This window comes from Actinia tenebrosa, unplaced genomic scaffold (genome assembly GCF_029948245.1).
Source record: "Actinia tenebrosa isolate PJP-AT-01 unplaced genomic scaffold, QUT_ActTen_1.0 PGA_scaffold2__45_contigs__length_23673736, whole genome shotgun sequence".
Taxonomy (NCBI): Eukaryota; Metazoa; Cnidaria; class Anthozoa; order Actiniaria; family Actiniidae; genus Actinia; species Actinia tenebrosa.
This window is the reverse complement of record NW_028292579.1, coordinates 12,363,865-12,388,261: the sequence shown is the minus strand read 5'-3', so window position 1 is coordinate 12,388,261 and position 24,397 is coordinate 12,363,865. Positions and strand designations below refer to the sequence as shown.

Below are 24,397 nucleotides of genomic sequence, written 5' to 3'. Positions count from 1 at the left end.
AACTATAATTTCGTTATACCTAGAGTAAGCATTGTCAATAAGTTTCATAAGGTAGTGACTAAAGTCAGTAATAGAATTTGGAGGCCTGTAAATGACAATAAATAACAGTTTGGGACCTGCCTTGTGTTGTCTTACTCGTAAGCAAATGTGCTCCATACACACATCAGCAAATGTAATTCTTTCACACTGAAGAGTAGATCTAGTGTAAATCGCTACACTACCGCCATGATGCGTTGAAGATGAGGCTAACATTTCTCTATCTTGTCGGAATATTTGATATCCGTCGATATTAAGCTCACAATCGTTCCAGGTAGAGTTCAACCACGTTTCGCTGATAGCGAAAATATCCAACTTATTTAAATGTTTCAGAGTATTAACTTCGTCAAAATGTGGAGGTAAAGACCTAACATTTAGATGACAACATCGCAGGCCTTTCGTCATGAAGGGAAAGTCAATACTCGTACTTGTATCGTTTGAATTCGGTCCAGGATTTAACTGAACATCATTAGCGAGTAGAAGAATGATGCAGACCAATGTTTTCGAAGCAGAGGTGGATGTGTTTCGTAGCAAAGACTTACGAGACTTGTAACAGTGAGATAAAGGTGAGCGCCATTTAAGCCAGTTAAATTTGTCAATGATTTCACGGCCAAGAAAATGCTTCCAGGAATTAAAGTTTATAGAAGAAGTTACATAAACGAATCTTGACTTTAGAGAGGTTAATTGGAATTAAAATGCTTTTTTAATTTGTTCTTAAATAATAGTTTTGAATTTGTAGATCTTATTTCAGCAGGCATATCGTTGAAGGTCTTTGCTCCCTGATAGTCTCGGTCTTGCCCTTCTTTAGGATGATTACCAATTCACTATCCTCAAACCAGTCATATAAGCTTATCGACATCCTTGGCTGAGGTACAGATGACTAAATCATAGGCATACGTAATAATCTTTGAATGTTTTAGCAGTCTGTGCACGTTGTTGAAATGAATAATAAATAGGAGGGGACCCAGGATACTTCCTTGGGGAACTCTTGTGAAAATGGGTTGAGGTTCTGATAACATACCCTTGTATTGGACAACTTGTAATCTACAAAAAAAAATAACAGTAAACCATGCAAGTTCTGTTTTATAAATGTCATAAGATGGAAGCTTACTCAGAACAAAAATTAAAGAAATCCCTAACGTATGAAGGTACTAGATAACCATTTATACAGTAATATGAGAGACTGATAGATCCGTTATGAAGACATGAAGTGAATACTTTTGAAGGAACAGATTGCAATGTAATGGGACGAAAGTTCGCAGGGTCGTACATATTTCCTTTTTTATGTATGAGAATGGTGCAAGCTCTTTTCCATTCAGAAGGGACAGATTCAGGTGACCAGACTGCACGGATAATTTCAGCCAAATAAGGGATAATAAATAAAGTTAAAATGCTTCAGATGGTCCATATGGTAATCATAGCTGTGTATTCTTCTAAGTGGTAGCATTTCGTGGGAGTGGGCGAACTGGTGGGTTCTCCATATGAAGAGGATATTTTTGTGAGAGGTGTAGTTAGGACTGAAGTCTATATTCTCTTGAATATAGAGTAGGTAGAGGGGGAATTGGAGAGACGTCCCTTAGGGGAGGGAAATTTGCTTGAAAATAACTTTAGTAGGGAGAGACTAAAAGATAAAAAATGAAAATAAGAGTGAAATATAAGAATATAAGAATAATATAAGAAAGTTAATATAGTGAAAAGGTGAATATAAGGGGAGGTGGTGAAGCCACTGATAAAATTGAAAAGGGAAGTATAATCTCCTATAAAAAAATAGAGAGAGATATATAAACGTGTGTAGACTGAAGTGAAGATAAGGATGATATGGGTACAGAGTTATGTTATTATGGGTGGTGGTCAGTTCATCTTGGGCCAAGGTAATTTGAGGAGCAGATAATGTTGTAGAAGACGTGGAAGTGATCAAGTCCTGTCGAGGATCAATATGGTAGTGTTTGTAGAATCTTCAGTCAGATGGTGATGGTAAACTTAGGGTAAAGGTGTTGTAGTGGAGGCTGGAGGGTTTCTTCAAGGCTTTAAAGAAGTATATACATTCTTAATGACGGATCCAGAGAGATGGCAGGGCTTGGTGGCTGGAAATTATTGTTGCTGTGTCCTGGAAGGATGGATGATGGGATGAAGATGGACATCTTGGGGGGAGGAGACTGTAGGTGGATTAGTCGTGGTTGTCTTGAGGAACTAGTTGAGATGTGTAATTTTGGGAACCAGCTGAGAACAATTTCGGTCGATGTAGAGAGGATCCAAGTGGCTTTTGGGTATAATGCAAGTTTTGGCTCGAGGGGTAGTTAAGGCCATTTGTGTAATGCAATGGGATGTTATGTGTATGTGTTAGAGGGATTGAGAGGAGGAGAGAGGGAAGGAAAGAGTTGTTATTGAAGGCGTAGAAGAATATTAAGATAGGAATTTGGTGTGAACTAATGTATCTCTAAGATTGCGGTGTCTTTGAAAGGCAGTGATAGGGGGCGTGGAGAAAAGAGGAGAAAGGGAAGGATCATTAGAGATATGGTGCCGGTGGGAGAGTAGAATTCGAGAAATGTTGGGGAGGCCTTTATGAAAAGGTATGACAAAGGGAAGGATGGGGGAGGATATGTTGGTCAGGGGGGATTTTGGTTTATTGTGTTGGAGGGGTTCTCTTTGAGTGAGGTGGAGGACTTTATGGAATTGTGAGTTGATTATGGAGTCGGTATAGCCTCTTTTAAGTAAAATGGATCGAAGATGGTCCAGATATTTGTGAAATTAAGTGTTGTCAGTGATGAGGCGTCTGTAACGTAGTGTTTGGCTGTAGATTGTACTGATTTTGCAATTGAGAGGGTGGTGGGAGGAGTGGTGTAGGAGGAGGGTGCTGTCAGTTGGTTTAGTGCATAGGGTTGATTTGAGATGTCCCGTTGGGGTGAGAATAATGGTTGTATCCAGGAAGTTGATAGAATGAGGGGAGGAGGTATGTTGGGACTTGATGGTAGGTTGGAAGGAATTAAGGTGTGTGGTAAATGTGTTAAAGAGTGGAGAGACCATGTGTCCATATCATGATATATCATCAATATATCTCTTCCATATAAAGGGTTGGAGGTTGTTGGGAGAGGAAAGGAGTGTGTTCTGAGATCAGTAAGGAAAATATTGGCGTAGGATGGGGCCATACATGTGCCCATAGCTGTGCCTTGAGTTTGGAGATAATGTTTGTTGTCAAAAGAGAAGAAGCTGTGGTATAGTATACATTTCATGAAGATTAAGAAGAGTATGAGTGGTGGTCTGTGTGTCTGTGTTTATGAATCTTGTTGAGCATGTAGAAGAGAGGAGTTCTAGCTGGGGAGGGTGAAAGAGGAATCGAAAAGTATTGGGGCCTATGAGTTTATGGGAAAGTATTTTATTAAGGTGTAGTGTAATAGTGTTAGTTAAGGGAGGAATAGGGTCATGAGGGATGGGTTTGTAGTAAGTGGGGTCCTCAACTGGCGTAAAGCTTCTTTGCTGTAGTCATCTTTATGTCAGAGAACGATGGAATCACCTTTGTCAGCTGGTTTAATTATGGTGTTGGGATGTCGTTTCAAGTGTTTAAGTGCTGTTTGTTCATTGGGTGTAAGGTTGCAGTGGTTTTGGGAGGAGGTTCTGGGTGTATTGCAGTATTGTTTGGAAAGATCTTCCCAGCCAAAATCGTTATATATTCTTAAATTATGACTTTTGGGGATGGGAGGTGTCCATGAACTGCGGTTTCTAAAGGGGGTGGCGAAAGTGTGAAATGGTATTTAAGGAAGGTGCGTCGGCGGACGTTTTTAAAGGAGTTATTGAGGATGTTATGTGAGGTGAGAGAGAATGTGAGTACAAATTTGAGGCCCTTGTGAAGAAGTCGTGTTTGCGAGGGGGTGAGGTTGTGTGTGTTGAGGTAAACGATAGAATATTCCCATTCACAGTTCCGTGCGCCGTCTTGAAAGGTAGCCGAGCCTTTGCATCGAAGCGAGACGAACGGTGAGCTTGCAATAATAGAGACCTTTTTTTTAAAACCTTGGACAATTATTCACAGGTTCCTATCATTGCAATCTCACCGTTCGTCTCGCTTCGATGCAAAGGCACGTTGGAGGTGGTAGGGGTGGGACGGGTACGGGATTCTTGGTGAATACTGTCAGGAGCTACGTTAAAGCTCATGAGTTTGCGGATTTGTGTGGTGTCGTGGGGAGGATGGGTGGAAGGGTGATGTTTACGTAAGGGGGGTGAAGTAGAGAAGGAGGAAAAGTGGGGGGAGAGGGTTAGAGGACAGTAGGGTGGGGACTGTAAATAGAAAAGGGGTAAGAGTTGAGCGGAATGAAGTGGATTGTGGATGAGGGGTAGGAGGTAGGGTTGGGGTGGGGTGAGGTGGAGGGGTGTGTGTGAGGAGTATTTGGAACGGTAAAGGAGGGAGTTGGAAGAATAGAATGACTGGTTGTGCATGGAGGTTGGTAAGCAGGGAGCGGGTTTGGGTTGTGTTCTCGCTTCTTCGGTATGATCTTCCTTTAGGGTGGATAATTTGCTGTCCAGATAGGATTTGAATTGGTCAAACGTAGCTGCAAATGGATCCACATATCCTTGAGGAACACCCCGAGTAGAAACAGTTCTTCTCGCAGCAGAGTTTCTTCATCACACATTACAAGTTTTTTTTTTGGAAAACTAGAGGCGTAGATGGTAGGACGCGAATGACTAATATTACTCTTTAACTGAATTTATATTAGCGTCCCGCTAATGAATTATACCTATACAACAAACTCATACCAGCGCACTCCATGCGCTTGTTACGTAGCCCATGATAAATACATTTATTTTTCTTTCATCAAAATAATATTTGGGATGTTTCATCTTATAATGCAATAGCAATAAGGTCTCCCCTCCCTCAACCTACCCTCTCGCACTCTCCCTACACGTTCTCTCGATACTTGAATTTACATTATGCCTAACTTGGAATTTATGTACATAATTTACCACCGGATCATTATTGCATTACCCCGTCACATTTATTCGTTTACTACGAAAGGTGCACGTACAGCGTGCTATGCCCATTGTGACGTGGAGGTATATATGGTAAAGGTGCAAGAGTATTACATACCAGCTAAATACAATGTAACATTTATTATTTTATTCAGAATTATCCTGATGTCTGGACACGAACCAAGAAGTGCTTCAACAAAGAATGCAATAAATGTACCGTGGGAACTAAACTCCGAGTTAGATGCGCAAATTGTTACGCAAAGTATGCATATGATGTAACCGGTAACCCCAATAACTGTTTAGATATTTTAAAAACCTCTAAAGATCTTGAATTTAGTCTAGAATTTTGGCATCAGTTACAGTCAAACCACCTCAAGCGTGAACACGTAGAGGTCATTATTGACTTTATTTTTGGATTCTTGATTTCAATATTCGATTCGAACATTCATTACTGAAAACGATTCTAGCTATTACTAGCTATATAGTGCTACCTGTGATGATTTGAATGATAAAACAATTATCGAACTCGGTTATCACAAAATATCGTGATTTGTTATTGTCTCACAAGCAATTATTCGCCATTAACAAATCACGATATTTTGCTCAACTTCGTCCAATAATTGCATATTTTTCTCATAAACTATTATTCAAGTATCTTCTCACATTTATCCGTGCCCCGCAAACTTCTGTACCCTTTTATTTATTTTTTTGAAGCGAGACTTTTTGCGAAGTCCTAGTACAGAAGAAAGAGGAAAAATAACTAACAAACGCGATACTTGTATCTTTAATGATTTATTGGTACCCTATCTATTCATCACCATAACGATTTTCACACCACGCAATCTCTATAAAGTAAGGCTGCGTTCATAATGTATGGCAGAGGGGGGAGGGGGGGGCAGGTGCAATTTAGGGGGGATCGGGAAATTTTTTACCAGTAAAATGGGGGGTGGGTGGTTTGAAACTTTTTTTCAGAGAATTGGGGGGGATGCAAAATTTTTAGACGAAGCTACTAGAGATTACCCGGGGGGTATAATTTTTTTGGGGTACTTCAAAAGGGGGTCTTAAGAATTGTTTTGTAATTTAAAGATTTCACTTGCTTCCCCCCCCCTTTCTGACATACATTATGAACGCAGCCTAACCGGTCAATTTACTTGATACACTCCACACAGACTGCATGTTATATAAGTGATGACTACTAATCCACCGGTCGGATTACTTGCTACACACCACACAAGTCAGTTCACGACCGTTGAGGTACTTCGCACACGGCAAAGTTCCACATTTGCTTTCTACCGGGTACAGCAGCGCGCCATTAAGACTCCTTCCACTTCCAGGAATTCCTTCTGCGTCCTCATCAACACAGATATACTCACTGGGATGATGGCCACGGAATGATGTCATCAGGTAGCCTTTGTACTCTTGCTTCCATCCCGCGGGACACACGTTTGTTGCCGGGATCATAAGCTTGGTACTGCGGGTCTTGACATAACAGACAGAGCAAGGAGCATCTTGGTCGTGGAGGTTTTTATTATTGAATGGATTAAAGGCCTTGACCTCGTATTCTGTGCCAAACACGATCCCACCTTTTTGAAACCTTTCCTTGTATTTGCCATATTTGGGGTTCTCTGGCAGACACAGGTAGTTCGTTCCTCCGCCTTTCATTTGGTAATATTCTCCTCCTACACGACCTGCGTAGATGAATTGATATTTATGGGCTGTAAATACTTTTAATTTACGCAAAGCAGTTTGTGCCATTTTTTAAAGGGGCGAATCAAAGATTTACTATGGGAAACAGTGCCTACTAAGCACAATAAATCCTCCTACCCTACCCCTACCCAAGCCCAAATAGAATAATATACATCTTATGCTATACAGAAAAGGGATTCCTCTGGAGGCCTCCTTGGATCTTTGAATACGTCTTTGACACTCCAAATCTTTTAATAAAGTATCACTATTATTTGTTGTTTACATTCATCATTAAAGCATGGTCCTCACTAGCGACATAAACCCCTTCATCTTATGCTCGTGCTTATGCTTAGAACAGTTTTCGTATGACTGTGAAAAGGGAACGCCACGAACACGGTGTCCAAATAAGTGACCAACCCCACTTTTTTCTTGCCAGGCCTATACACCAAATACCGTATTCCACACATGACGTCAAAATTGTGTGTCATGGGACTGAAATGCGGACGAGCCAAACCTAGTGCACATGCTAACATACTGTAACGATGTTTTGGGATTTTTTACAACTCATTTTTTCTTGCTGATATTCTTCTTTTCCATGTAACCAAAGCCTTTATTTACAATATTTGTCAGTATATTGGTATTTTAGTAACCCTGAAAAATGCTATTGAAATATGGCGAACAATTTAAATGACGATTGTTCTGAACTGACTAGCTTCGTTTTCACGTGGAAACACGTGTTTTTCAGATAAGCCAGTCGGAAAGCAACAATAGTTATTCAAGATGGTCGCCATATTTCCATTCCCTACTGTCTGGGCGCAAATCCATGTTATTTTCAATTTTGAAATCTTACCTGAATAAACCAACTCGCTGTCACCAAGGCACTTTGTTCTTCCCCAGCGAATATACTGTAGACCCCCTGCATTGTCACCCTTGCGTCCCACAGGACCTCTCGCTCCAGAGCTCCCTGGGTCACCTGTAGAAAAATTGGGAAATTCATTTTTCGACATTTTTTACCATTCTGCATGGGTTAATATTACCCAATGTTTTCATGAATTTCTGATAATTTTCAAACCTTTCCCATATTCGACCCCGATAAACAAACCATCATTTTCAAGGTGTGAAAATGGGCCAAAATCCATCAAACCCATGGCCCATAGTCAATGCTTTTTGCATTAAAATCATACATTTTAAAACCACATACATTATTGTTCATTTCCAAAAACGTGTGAAAATAAGCCAAAATCGATCAAAACCATGGGCTATAGTCCATGCTTTTGACCCAAAAACCATCGAAAATCAATCATTTTTCAAACCTCATACATTATTCCACATTTTAAAAAAGGTGTGAAGATGAGCATAAATCGATCAAAACCATGGGCTATACTTCATGCTTTTGACCCAAAAACCATCGAAAATCCATCACTTTTCGAACCACATACACTATTCGAAATTTTGAAAATATTGTGAAAATGTTCCAAAATCGAACCAAACCATGACTATATTCCATGCTTTTGACCCAAAAACAATCGTAAAATCCATCATTTTTCGAAACACATACATTTTTCGATATTTTAAAAAAGGTGTGAAAATGGACCAAAATCGAAGAAAACCATGACTATAGTCCATGCTTTTGACCCAAAAACCATCGAAAATCCATCATTTTTCGAACCACATACATTTTTCGATATTTTAAAAAAAGTGTGAAATTTGACCAAAATCGATCAAAACCATGGCCTATAGTCCATGCTTTTGACCCAAAAACCATCCAAAAATCCATCATTTTTCGAACCTCATACATTATTCCACATTTTAAAAAAGGTTTGAAAATGTGCTAAAATCCATCAAAACCATGGGCTATAGTCCATGCTTTTGATCCAAAAACCATCGAAAATCCATCATTTTTCAAAACTCATACATTATTCCCCATTTTAAAAAAGGTGTGAAAATGGACCAATATCGATCAAAACCATAGTCTATAGTCCATGCTTTTGGCCCAAAAACCATCCAAAAATCTATCATTTTTCGAACCTCATACATTATTCCACATTTTAAAAAACGTGTGAAAATGGGCTAAAATCGATCAAAACCATGGGCTATAGTCCATGCTTTTGATCCAAAAACCATCGAAAATCCATCATTTTTCTAAACTCATACATTATTCCCCATTTTAAAAAAGGTGTGAAAATGGACCAATATCGATCAAAACCATAGTCTATAGTCCATGCTTTTGGCCCAAAAACCATCCAAAAATCTATCATTTTTCGAACCTCATACATTATTCCACATTTTAAAAAACGTGTGAAAATGGGCTAAAATCGATCAAAACCATGGGCTATAGTCCATGCTTTTGATCCAAAAACCATCGAAAATCCATCATTTTTCAAAACTCATACATTATTCCCCATTTTAAAAAAGGTGTGAAAATGGACCAATATCGATCAAAACCATAGTCTATAGTCCATGCTTTTGGCCCAAAAACCATCCAAAAATCTATCATTTTTCGAACCTCATACATTATTCCACATTTTAAAAAACGTGTGAAAATGGGCTAAAATCGATCAAAACCATGGGCTATAGTCCATGCTTTTGATCCAAAAATCATCGAAAATCCATCATTTCTCAAACCTCATACATTATTCCACATTTTAAAAAAGGTGTGAAAATGGACCAAAATCGATGAAAAACATGGGCTATAGTCCATGCTATTGGCCCAAAAACCATCGAAAATCCATCATTTTTCGAACCACATACATTTTTCCATATTTTAAAAAAGGTGTGAAAATGGACAAAAATCGATCAAAACTATGGCCTATAGTCCATGCTTTTGACCCAAAAAACCATCGAAAATCCATCATTTTTCGAACCACATACATTATTCTATATTTTAAAAAAGCTGTGAAAATGGACCAAAATCGATCAAAACCATGGGCTATAGTCCACGTTTTTGACCCAAAAACCATCGAAAATTCATCATTTTTCAAACCTCATACATTATTCCACATTTTAAAAAAGGTTTGAAGATGGGCCAAAATCGATCAAAACCATGGGCTATACTTCATGCTTTTCACCCAAAAACCATCGAAAATCCATCATTTTTCGAACCACATACACTATTCGAAATTTTGAAAATATTGTGAAAATGTTGCAAAATCGAACCAAACCATGACTATAGTCCATGCTTTTGACCCAAAAACCATCGTAAAATCCATCATTTTTCGAAACACATACATTTTTCGATATTTAAAAAAGGTGTGAAAATGGACCAAAATCGAAGAAAACCATGGGCTATAGTCCATGCTTTTGATCCAAAAACCATCCAAAAATCCATCATTTTTCGAACCGTATACATTATTTGAAATTTTAAAAAAGGTGTGAAAATGGGCCAAAATCGAACTAAACTATGGGCTAAACTCCATGCTTTTGACCCAAAAAACCATCGAAAATCCATCATTTTTCGAACCACATACATTTTTCCATATTTTATAAAAGGTGTGAAAATGGACCAAAATCGATCAAAACTATGGCCTATAGTCCATGCTTTTGACCCAAAAAACCATCAAAAATCCATCATTTTTCGAACCACATACATTAGTCGAAATTTTAAAAAAGGTGTGTAAATGGTCCAAAATCGAACCAAACCATGAGCTATAGTCCATGCTTTTGACCCAAAAACCATCGAAAATCCATCATTTTTCAAACCTCATACATTATTCCACAGCTTAAAAAATGTGTGAAAATGGGCAAAAATCGATCAAAACCATGGGCTATAGTCCGTGCTATTGGCCCAAAAACCATCCAAAAATCTATCATTTTTCGAACAACATACATTATTAGATATTTTTAAAAAGGTGTGAAAATGGACCAAAATCGATCAAAACCAGGAGCTATAGTCCATGCTATTGGCCCAAAAACCATCGAAAATCTATTATTTTCGAAACATACATTATTCGATATTTTAAAAGAGGTGTGAAAATGGACCAAAATCGATCAAAACCATGGGCTATAGTCCATGTTTTTGACCCAAAAACCATCGAAAATTCATCATTTTTCAAACCTCATACATTATTCCACATTTTAAAAAAGGTGTGAAGATGAGCCAAAATCGATCAAAACCATGGGCTATACTTCATGCTTTTGACCCAAAAACCATCGAAAATCCATCATTTTTCGAACCACATACATTTTTCGAAATTTTAAAAAAGGTGTGAAAATGTTCCAAAATCGAACCAAACCATGACTATAGTCCATGCTTTTGACCCAAAAACCATCGTAAAATCCATCATTTTTCGAAACACATACATTTTTCGATATTTTAAAAAAGGTGTGAAAATGTTCCAAAATCGAACCAAACCATGACTATAGTCCATGCTTTTGATCCAAAAACCATCCAAGAAATCCATCATTTTTCGAACCGCATACATTATTTGAAATTTTTAAAAAGGTGTGAAAATGGGCCAAAATGGAACCAAACTATGGGCTAAACTCCATGCTTTTGACCCAAAAAACCATCGAAAATCCATCATTTTTCGAACCACATACATTTTTCCATATTTTATAAAAGGTGTGAAAATGGACCAAAATCGATCAAAACTATGGCCTATAGTCCATGCTTTTGACCCAAAAAACCATCAAAAATCCATCATTTTTCGAACCACATACATTAGTCGAAATTTTGAAAAAGGTGTGTAAATGGTCCAAAATCGAACCAAACCATGAGCTATAGTCCATCCTTTTGATCCAAAAACCATCGAAAATCCATCATTTTTCAAACCTCATACATTATTCCACAGCTTAAAAAATGTGTGAAAATGGGCAAAAATCGATCAAAACCATGGGCTATAGTCCGTGCTATTGGCCCAAAAACCATCCAAAAATCTATCATTTTTCGAACAACATACATTATTAGATATTTTTAAAAAGGTGTGAAAATGGACCAAAATCGATCAAAACCAGGGGCTATAGTCCATGCTATTGGCCCAAAAACCATCGAAAATCTATTATTTTCGAAACATACATTATTCGATATTTTAAAAGAGGTGTGAAAATGGACCAAAATCGATCAAAACCATGGGCTATAGTCCATGTTTTTGACCCAAAAACCATCGAAAATTCATCATTTTTCAAACCTCATACATTATTCCACATTTTAAAAAAGGTGTGAAGATGAGCCAAAATCGATCAAAACCATGGGCTATACTTCATGCTTTTGACCCAAAAACCATCGAAAATCCATCATTTTTCAAAACTCATACATTATTCCCCATTTTAAAAAAGGTGTGAAAATGGACCAATATCGATCAAAACCATAGTCTATAGTCCCTGCTTTTGGCCCAAAAACCATCCAAAAATCTATCATTTTTCGAACCTCATACATTATTCCACATTTTAAAAAACGTGTGAAAATGAGCTAAAATCGATCAAAACCATGGGCTATAGTCCATGCTTTTGATCCAAAAAACATTGAAAATCCATCATTTCTCAAACCTCATACATTATTCCACATTTTAAAAAAGGTGTGAAAATGGACCAAAATCGATGAAAAACATGGGCTATAGTCCATGCTATTGGCCCAAAAACCATCGAAAATCCATCATTTTTCGAACCACATACATTTTTCCATATTTTAAAAAAGGTGTGAAAATGGACCAAAATCGATCAAAACTATGGCCTATAGTCCATGCTTTTGACCCAAAAAACCATCAAAAATCCATCATTTTTCGAACCACATACATTATTCGATATTTTAAAAGAGGTGTGAAAATGGACCAAAATCGATCAAAACCATGGGCTATAGTCCACGTTTTTGACCCAAAAACCATCGAAAATTCATCATTTTTCAAACCTCATACATTATTCCACATTTTAAAAAAGGTGTGAAGATGGGCCAAAATCGATCAAAACCATGGGCTATACTTCATGCTTTTCACCGAAAAACCATCGAAAATCCATCATTTTTCGAACCACATACACTATTCGAAATTTTGAAAATATTGTGAAAATGTTCCAAAATCGAACCAAACCATGACTATAGTCCATGCTTTTGACCCAAAAACCATCGTAAAATCCATCATTTTTCGAAACACATACATTTTTCGATATTTTAAAAAAGGTGTGAAAATGTTCCAAAATCGAACCAAACCATGGGCTATAGTCCATGCTTTTGATCCAAAAACCATCCAAAAATCCATCATTTTTCGAACCGTATACATTATTTGAAATTTTAAAAAAGGTGTGAAAATGGGCCAAAATCGAACTAAACTATGGGCTAAACTCCATGCTTTTGACCCAAAAAACCATCGAAAATCCATCATTTTTCGAACCACATACGTTTTTCCATATTTTAAAAAAGGTGTGAAAATGGACCAAAATCGATCAAAACTATGGCCTATAGTCCATGCTTTTGACCCAAAAAACCATCAAAAATCCATCATTTTTCGAACCACATACATTAGTCGAAATTTTGAAAAAGGTGTGTAAATGGTCCAAAATCGAACCAAACCATGAGCTATAGTCCATGCTTTTGACCCAAAAACCATCGAAAATCCATCATTTTTCAAACCTCATACATTATTCCAAATCTTAAAAAATGTGTGAAAATGGGCAAAAATCGATCAAAACCATGGGCTATAGTCCGTGCTATTGGCCCAAAAACCATCCAAAAATCTATCATTTTTCGAACAACATACATTATTAGATATTTTTAAAAAGGTGTGAAAATGGACCAAAATCGATCAAAACCAGGGGCTATAGTCCATGCTATTGGCCCAAAAACCATCGAAAATCTATTATTTTCGAAACATACATTATTCGATATTTTAAAAGAGGTGTGAAAATGGACCAAAATCGATCAAAACCATGGGCTATAGTCCATGTTTTTGACCCAAAAACCATCGAAAATTCATCATTTTTCAAACCTCATACATTATTCCACATTTTAAAAAAGGTGTGAAGATGAGCCAAAATCGATCAAAACAATGGGCTATACTTCATGCTTTTGACCCAAAAACCATCGAAAATCCATCATTTTTCAAAACTCATACATTATTCCCCATTTTAAAAAAGGTGTGAAAATGGACCAAAATCGATGAAAAACATGGGCTATAGTCCATGCTATTGGCCCAAAAACCATCGAAAATCCATCATTTTTCGAACCACATACATTTTTCCATATTTTAAAAAAGGTGTGAAAATGGACCAAAATCGATCAAAACTATGGCCTATAGTCCATGCTTTTGACCCAAAAAACCATCAAAAATCCATCATTTTTCGAACCACATACATTATTCGATATTTTAAAAGAGGTGTGAAAATGGACCAAAATCGATCAAAACCATGGGCTATAGTCCACGTTTTTGACCCAAAAACCATCGAAAATTCATCATTTTTCAAACCTCATACATTATTCCACATTTTAAAAAAGGTGTGAAGATGGGCCAAAATCGATCAAAACCATGGGCTATACTTCATGCTTTTCACCGAAAAACCATCGAAAATCCATCATTTTTCGAACCACATACACTATTCGAAATTTTGAAAATATTGTGAAAATGTTCCAAAATCGAACCAAACCATGACTATAGTCCATGCTTTTGACACAAAAACCATCGTAAAATCCATCATTTTTCGAAACACATACATTTTTCGATATTTTAAAAAAGGTGTGAAAATGTTCCAAAATCGAACCAAACCATGGGCTATAGTCCATGCTTTTGATCCAAAACCATCCAAAAATCCATCATTTTTCGAACCTTATACATTATTTGAAATTTTAAAAAATGTGTGAAAATGGGCCAAAATCGAACTAAACTATGGGCTAAACTCCATGCTTTTGACCCAAAAAACCATCGAAAATCCATCATTTTTCGAACCTCATACATTTTTCCATATTTTAAAAAAGGTGTGAAAATGGACCAAAATCGATCAAAACTATGGCCTATAGTCCATGCTTTTGACCCAAAAAACCATCAAAAATCCATCATTTTTCGAACCACATACATTAGTCGAAATTTTAAAAAAGGTGTGTAAATGGTCCAAAATCGAACCAAACCATGAGCTATAGTCCATGCTTTTGACCCAAAAACCATCGAAAATCCATCATTTTTCAAACCTCATACATTATTCCACAGCTTAAAAAATGTGTGAAAATGGGCAAAAATCGATCAAAACCATGGGCTATAGTCCGTGCTATTGGCCCAAAAACCATCCAAAAATCTATCATTTTTCGAACAACATACATTATTAGATATTTTTAAAAAGGTGTGAAAATGGACCAAAATCGATCAAAACCAGGGGCTATAGTCCATGCTATTGGCCCAAAAACCATCGAAAATCTATTATTTTCGAAACATACATTATTCGATATTTTAAAAGAGGTGTGAAAATGGACCAAAATCGATCAAAACCATGGGCTATAGTCCATGTTTTTGACCCAAAAACCATCGAAAATTCATCATTTTTCAAACCTCATACATTATTCCACATTTTAAAAAAGGTGTGAAGATGAGCCAAAATCGATCAAAACCATGGGCTATAGTCCATGCTTTTGACCCAAAAACCATCGTAAAATCCATCATTTTTCGAAACACATACATTTTTCGATATTTTAAAAAAGGTGTGAAAATGTTCCAAAATCGAACCAAACCATGACTATAGTCAATGCTTTTGACCCAAAAACCCTCGTAAAATCCATCATTTTTCGAAACACATACATTTTTCGATATTTTAAAAAAGGTGTGAAAATGTTCCAAAATCGAACCAAACCATGACTATAGTCCATGCTTTTGACCCAAAAACCATCGTAAAATCCATCATTTTTCGAAACACATACATTTTTCGATATTTTAAAAAAGGTGTGAAAATGTTCCAAAATCGAACCAAACCATGACTATAGTCCATGCTTTTGATCCAAAAACCATCCAAGAAATCCATCATTTTTCGAAACACATACATTTTTCGATATTTTCAAAAAGGTGTGAAAATGTTCCAAAATCGAACCAAACCATGGGCTATAGTCCATGCTTTTGATCCAAAAACCATCCAAAAATCCATCATTTTTCGAACCGTATACATTATTTGAAATTTTAAAAAAGGTGTGAAAATGGGCCAAAATCGAACTAAACTATGGGCTAAACTCCATGCTTTTGACCCAAAAAACCATCGAAAATCCATCATTTTTCGAACCACATACATTTTTCCATATTTTAAAAAAGGTGTGAAAATGGACCAAAATCGATCAAAACTATGGCCTATAGTCCATGCTTTTGACCCAAAAAACCATCAAAAATCCATCATTTTTCGAACCACATACATTAGTCGAAATTTTGAAAAAGGTGTGTAAATGGTCCAAAATCGAACCAAACCATGAGCTATAGTCCATGCTTTTGACCCAAAAACCATCGAAAATCCATCATTTTTCAAACCTCATACATTATTCCACAGCTTAAAAAATGTGTGAAAATGGGCAAAAATCGAAGAAAACCATGGGCTATAGTCCGTGCTATTGGCCCAAAAACCATCCAAAAATCTATCATTTTTCGAACAACATACATTATTAGATATTTTTAAAAAGGTGTGAAAATGGACCAAAATCGATCAAAACCAGGGGCTATAGTCCATGCTATTGGCCCAAAACCCATCGAAAATCTATTTTCGAAACATACATTATTCGATATTTTAAAAGAGGTGTGAAAATGGACCAAAATCGAACCAAACCATGACTATAGTCCATGCTTTTGACCCAAAAACCATCGTAAAATCCATCATTTTTCGAAACACATACATTTTTCGAAATTTTTAAAAAGGTGTGAAAATGTTCCAAAATCGAACCAAACCATGACTATAGTCCATGCTTTTGATCCAAAAACCATCCAAGAAATCCATCATTTTTCGAACCGCATACATTATTTGAAATTTTTAAAAAGGTGTGAAAATGTGCAAAAATGGAACCAAACTATGGGCTAAACTCCATGCTTTTGACCCAAAAAACCATCGAAAATCCATCATTTTTCGAACCACATACATTTTTCGATATTTTAAAAAAGGTGTGAAAATGGACCAAAATCGATCAAAACTATGGCCTATAGTCCATGCTTTTGACCCAAAAAACCATCAAAAATCCATCATTTTTCGAACCACATACATTAGTCGAAATTTTGAAAAAGGTGTGTAAATGGTCCAAAATCGAACCAAACCATGAGCTATAGTCCATCCTTTTGATCCAAAAACCATCGAAAATCCATCATTTTTCAAACCTCATACATTATTCCACAGCTTAAAAAATGTGTGAAAATGGGCAAAAATCGATCAAAACCATGGGCTATAGTCCGTGCTATTGGCCCAAAAACCATCCAAAAATCTATCATTTTTCGAACAACATACATTATTAGATATTTTTAAAAAGGTGTGAAAATGGACCAAAATCGATCAAAACCAGGGGCTATAGTCCATGCTATTGGCCCAAAAACCATCGAAAATCTATTATTTTCGAAACATACATTATTCGATATTTTAAAAGAGGTGTGAAAATGGACCAAAATCGATCAAAACCATGGGCTATAGTCCATGTTTTTGACCCAAAAACCATCGAAAATTCATCATTTTTCAAACCTCATACATTATTCCACATTTTAAAAAAGGTGTGAAGATGAGCCAAAATCGATCAAAACCATGGGCTATACTTCATGCTTTTGACCCAAAAACCATCGAAAATCCATCATTTTTCGAACCACATACACTATTCGAAATTTTGAAAATATTGTGAAAATGTTCCAAAATCGAACCCAACCATGACTATATTCCATGCTTTTGACCCAAAAACCATCGAAAATCCATCATTTTTCGAACCACATACACTATTCGAAATTTTGAAAATATTGTGAAAATGTTACAAAATCGAACCCAACCATGACTATAGTCCATGCTTTTGACCCAAAAACCATCGTAAAATCCATCATTTGTCGAATCACATACATTTTTCGATATTTTAAAAAAGCTGTGAAAATGGACAAAAATCGATCAAAACCATGGGCTATAGTCCATGCTATTCGCACAAAAAATATCGAAAATCAATCATTTCTCAAACCACATACATTAGTCGAAATTTTAAAAAAGGTGTTAAAATGGGCTAAAATCGATCAAAACCATGGGCTATAGTCCATCCTTTTGACCCAAAAACCATTGTAAAATCCATTATTTTTCGAAACACATACATTTTTCGATATTTTAAAAAAGGTGTGAAAATGGACCAAAATCGATCAAAACTATGGGCTATAGTCCATGCTTTTGACCCAAAAAACCATCGTAAAATCCATCATTTTTCGAACCACATACATTTTTCGATTTTTTAAAAAAGGTGCGAAAATGGACCAAAATCGAACCAAACCATGACTATAGTCCATGCTTTTGACCCAAAAACCATCGAAAATCCATCATTTTTCAAAACTCATACATTATTCCCCATTTTAAAAAAGGTGTGAAAATGGACCAATATCGATCAAAACCATAGTCTATAGTCCATGCTTTTGGCCCAAAAACCATCCAAAAATCTATCATTTTTCGAACCTCATACATTATTCCACATTTTAAAAAACGTGTGAAAATGGGCTAAAATCGATCAAAACCATGGGCTATAGTCCATGCTTTTGATCCAAAAACCATCGAAAATCCATCATTTCTCAAACCTCATACATTATTCCACATTTTAAAAAAGGTGTGAAAATGGACCAAAATCGATGAAAAACATGGGCTATAGTCCATGCTATTGGCCTAAAAACCATCCAAAAATCTATCATTTTTCGAACCTCATACATTATTAGATATTTTTAAAAAGGTGTGAAAATGGGCTAAAATCGATCAAAACCATGGGCTATAGTCCATGCTTTTGACCCAAAAACCATCGAAAATTCATCATTTTTCAAACCTCATACATTATTCCACATTTTAAAAAAGGTGTGAAGATGGGCCAAAATTGATCAAAACCATGTGCTATACTTCATGCTTTTGATCCAAAAACCATCCAAGAAATCCATCATTTTTCGAACCACATACACTATTCGAAATTTTGAAAATATTGTGAAAATGTTCCAAAATCGAACCAAACCATGACTATAGTCCATGCTTTTGACCCAAAAACCATCGTAAAATCCATCATTTTTCGAAACACATACATTTTTCGATATTTGAAAAAAGTTTTGAAAATGGACAAAAATCGAAGAAAACCATGGGCTATAGTCCATGCTTATGATCCAAAAACCATCCAAGAAATCCATCATTTTTCGAACCGCATACATTATTTGAAATTTTTAAAAAAGTGTGAAAATGGGCAAAAATGGAACCAAACTATGGGCTAAACTCCATGCTTTTGACCCAAAAAACCATCGAAAATCCATCATTTTTCGAACCACATACATTTTTCCATATTTTAAAAAAGGTGTGAAAATGGACCAAAATCGATCAAAACTATGGCCTATAGTCCATGCTTTTGACCCAAAAAACCATCAAAAATCAATCATTTTTCGAACCACATACATTAGTCGAAATTTTGAAAAAGGTGTGTAAATGGTTCAAAATCGAACCAAACCATGAGCTATAGTCCATCCTTTTGATCCAAAAACCATCGAAAATCCATCAATTTTCAAACCTCATACATTATTCCACATTTTAAAAAACGTGTGAAAATGGGCAAAAATCGAAGAAAACCATGGGCTATAGTCCGTGCTATTGGCCCAAAAACCATCCAAAAATCTATCATTTTTCGAACAACATACATTATTAGATATTTTTAAAAAGGTGTGAAAATGGACCAAAATCGATCAAAACCAGGGGCTATAGTCCATGCTATTGGCCCAAAACCCATCGAAAATCTATTTTCGAAACATACATTATTCGATATTTTAAAAGAGGTGTGAAAATGGACCAAAATCGATCAAAACCATGGGCTATAGTCCATGTTTTTGACCCAAAAACCATCGAAAATTCATCATTTTTCAAACCTCATACATTATTCCACATTTTAAAAAAGGTGTGAAGATGAGCCAAAATAGATCAAAACCATGGGCTATACTTCATGCTTTTGACCCAAAAACCATCGAAAATCCATCATTTTTCGAACCACATACACTATTCGAAAGTTTGAAAATATTGTGAAAATGTTCCAAAATCGAACCCAACCATGACTATATTCCATGCTTTTGACCCAAAAACCATCGAAAATCCATCATTTTTCGAACCACATACACTATTCCAAATTTTGAAAATATTGTGAAAATGTTACAAAATCGAACCCAACCATGACTATAGTCCATGCTTTTGACCCAAAAACCATCGTAAAATCCATCATTTGTCGAATCACATACATTTTTCGATATTTTAAAAAAGGTGTTAAAATGGACAAAAATCGATCAAAACCATGGGCTATAGTCCATGCTATTCGCACAAAAAATATCGAAAATCAATCATTTCTCAAACCACATACATTAGTCAAAATTTTAAAAAAGGTGTTAAAATGGACTAAAATCGATCAAAACTATGGGCTATAGTCCATGCTTTTGATCCAAAAACCATCGAAAATCCATCATTTCTCAAACCTCATACATTATTCCACATTTTAAAAAAGGTGTGAAAATGGACCAAAATCGATGAAAAACATGGGCTATAGTCCATGCTTTTGACCCAAAAAACCATCGAAAATCTATCATTTTTCAAACCACATACATTAGTCGAACTTTTAAAAAAGGTGTTAAAATGGACTAAAATCGATGAAAACCATGGGCTATACTTCATGCTTTTGACCCAAAAACCATCGAAAATCAATCATTTTTCGAACCACATACACTATTCGAAATTTTGAAAATATTGTGAAAATGTTCCAAAATCGAACCAAACCATGACTATAGTCCATGCTTTTGACCCAAAAACCATCGTAAAATCCATCATTTGTCGAAACACATACATTATTAGATATTTTTAAAAAGGTGTGAAAATGGACCAAAATCGATCAAAACCAGGGGCTATAGTCCATGCTATTGGCCCAAAAACCATCGAAAATCTATTATTTTCGAAACATACATTATTCGATATTTTAAAAGAGGTGTGAAAATGGACCAAAATCGATCAAAACCATGGGCTATAGTCCATGTTTTTGACCCAAAAACCATCGAAAATTCATCATTTTTCAAACCTCATACATTATTCCACATTTTAAAAAAGGTGTGAAGATGAGCCAAAATCGATCAAAACCATGGGCTATACTTCATGCTTTTGACCCAAAAACCATCGAAAATCCATCATTTTTCGAACCACATACACTATTCGAAATTTTGAAAATATTGTGAAAATGTTCAAAAATCGAACCCAACCATGACTATATTCCATGCTTTTGACCCAAAAACCATCGAAAATCCATCATTTTTCGAACCACATACACTATTCGAAATTTTGAAAATATTGTGAAAATGTTACAAAATCGAACCCAACCATGACTATAGTCCATGCTTTTGACCCAAAAACCATCGTAAAATCCATCATTTGTCGAATCACATACATTTTTCGATATTTTAAAAAAGCTGTGAAAATGGACAAAAATCGATCAAAACCATGGGCTATAGTCCATGCTATTCGCACAAAAAATATCGAAAATCAATCATTTCTCAAACCACATACATTAGTCGAAATTTTAAAAAAGGTGTTAAAATGGGCTAAAATCGATCAAAACCATCTGCTATAGTCCAACCTTTTGACCCAAAAACCATTGTAAAATCCATTATTTTTCGAAACACATACATTTTTCGATATTTTAAAAAAGGTGTGAAAATGGACCAAAATCGATCAAAACTATGGGCTATAGTCCATGCTTTTGACCCAAAAAACCATTGTAAAATCCATCATTTTTCGAACCACATACATTTTTCGATTTTTTAAAAAAGGTGTGAAAATGGACCAAAATCGAACCAAACCATGACTATAGTCCATGCTTTTGACCCAAAAACCATCGAAAATCCATCATTTTTCAAAACTCATACATTATTCCCCATTTTAAAAAAGGTGTGAAAATGGACCAATATCGATCAAAACCATAGTCTATAGTCCATGCTTTTGACCCAAAAACCATCGTAAAATCCATCATTTTTCGAAACACATACATTTTTCGATATTTTAAAAAAGGTGTGAAAATGTTCCAAAATCGAACCAAACCATGACTATAGTCCATGCTTTTGATCCAAAAACCATCCAAGAAATCCATCATTTTTCGAACCGCATACATTATTTGAAATTTTTAAAAAGGTGTGTAAATGGGCAAAAATGGAACTAAACTATGGGCTAAACTCCATGCTTTTGACCCAAAAAACCATCGAAAATCCATCATTTTTCGAACCACATACATTTTTCCATATTTTAAAAAAGGTGTGAAAATGGACCAAAATCGATCAAAACTATGGCCTATAGTCCATGCTTTTGACCCAAAAAACCATCAAAAATCAATCATTTTTCGAACCACATACATTAGTCGAAATTTTGAAAAAGGTGTGTAAATGGTTCAAAATCGAACCAAACCATGAGCTATAGTCCATCCTTTTGATCCAAAAACCATCGAAAATCCATCATTTTTCAAACCTCATACATTATTCCACATTTTAAAAAACGTGTGAAAATGGGCAAAAATCGAAGAAAACCATGGGCTATAGTCCGTGCTATTGGCCCAAAAACCATCCAAAAATCTATCATTTTTCGAACAACATACATTATTAGATATTTTTAAAAAGGTGTGAAAATGGACCAAAATCGATCAAAACCAGGGGCTATAGTCCATGCTATTGGCCCAAAACCCATCGAAAATCTATTTTCGAAACATACATTATTCGATATTTTAAAAGAGGTGTGAAAATGGACCAAAATCGATCAAAACCATGGGCTATAGTCCATGTTTTTGACCCAAAAACCATCGAAAATTCATCATTTTTCAAACCTCATACATTATTCCACATTTTAAAAAAGGTGTGAAGATGAGCCAAAATCGATCAAAACCATGGGCTATACTTCATGCTTTTGACCCAAAAACCATCGAAAATCCATCATTTTTCGAACCACATACACTATTCGAAAGTTTGAAAATATTGTGAAAATGTTCCAAAATCGAACCCAACCATGACTATATTCCATGCTTTTGACCCAAAAACCATCGAAAATCCATCATTTTTCGAACCACATACACTATTCGAAATTTTGAAAATATTGTGAAAATGTTACAAAATCGAACCCAACCATGACTATAGTCCATGCTTTTGACCCAAAAACCATCGTAAAATCCATCATTTGTCGAATCACATACATTTTTCGATATTTTAAAAAAGCTGTGAAAATGGACAAAAATCGATCAAAACCATGGGCTATAGTCCATGCTATTCGCACAAAAAATATCGAAAATCAATCATTTCTCAAACCACATACATTAGTCAAAATTTTAAAAAAGGTGTTAAAATGGACTAAAATCGATCAAAACTATGGGCTATAGTCCATGCTTTTGATCCAAAAACCATCGAAAATCCATCATTTCTCAAACCTCATACATTATTCCACATTTTAAAAAAGGTGTGAAAATGGACCAAAATCGATGAAAAACATGGGCTATAGTCCATGCTTTTGACCCAAAAAACCATCGAAAATCTATCATTTTTCAAACCACATACATTAGTCGAACTTTTAAAAAAGGTGTTAAAATGGACTAAAATCGATGAAAACCATGGGCTATACTTCATGCTTTTGACCCAAAAACCATCGAAAATCAATCATTTTTCGAACCACATACACTATTCGAAATTTTGAAAATATTGTGAAAATGTTCCAAAATCGAACCAAACCATGACTATAGTCCATGCTTTTGACCCAAAAACCATCGTAAAATCCATCATTTGTCGAAACACATACATTTTTCGATATTTTAAAAAAGGTGTGAAAATGGGCAAAAATCGATCAAAACCATGGGCTATACTTCATGCTTTTGATCCAAAAACCATCGAAAATCCATCATTTTTCGAACCACATACACTATTCGAAATTTTTAAAATATTGTGAAAATGTTGCAAAATCGAACCAAACCATGACTATAGTCCATGCTTTGGACCCAAAAACCATCGTAAAATCCATCATTTGTCGAAACACATACATTTTTCGATATTTTAAAGAAGGTGTGAAAATGGACAAAAATCGAAGAAAACCATGGGCTATAGTCCATGCTTTTGATCCAAAAACCATCCAAAAATCCATCCTTTTTCGAACCGTATACATTATTCGAAATTTTAAAAAAGGTGTGAACATGGGCCAAAATCGAACCAAACTATGAGCTAAACTCCATGCTTTTGACCCAAAAAACCATCGAAAATCCATCATTTTTCGAACCACATACATTTTTCCATATTTTAAAAAAGGTGTGAAAATGGACCAAAATTGATCAAAACTATGGCCTATAGTCCATGCTTTTGACCCAAAAAACCATCAAAAATCCATCATTTTTCGAAGCACATACATTAGTCGAAATTTTAAAAAAGGTGTGAAAATGGACCAAAATCGATGAAAAACATGGGCTATAGTCCATGCTTTTGACCCAAAAAACCATCAAAAATCCATCATTTTTCGAACCACATACATTATTCCACATTTTAAAAAAGGTGTTAAAATGGACTAAAATCGATCAAAACCATGGGCTATACTTCATGCTTTTGAC

General features: G+C 35.6%; 1 protein-coding gene across 2 annotated transcripts in view; it reads right to left on the bottom strand.

Annotated features, from left to right (window-relative positions):
- Positions 1-5,121: 5,121 nt before the first annotated feature.
- The window catches only part of LOC148909266 (short-chain collagen C4-like), an 80,033-nt gene continuing 60,757 nt past the window's right edge, over positions 5,122-24,397 (bottom strand). For both annotated transcript variants that reach the window (XM_089033939.1, XM_089033940.1), the window contains exons 6-7: positions 7,532-7,654; positions 5,122-6,683 (exon numbers count right to left, since the gene is read on the bottom strand). In XM_089033939.1, the coding sequence (XP_088890065.1) occupies positions 6,208-6,683; positions 7,532-7,654 (599 nt within the window). In that variant the 3' untranslated portion in view covers positions 5,122-6,207. The remainder of the gene's footprint in view (positions 6,684-7,531; positions 7,655-24,397) is intronic.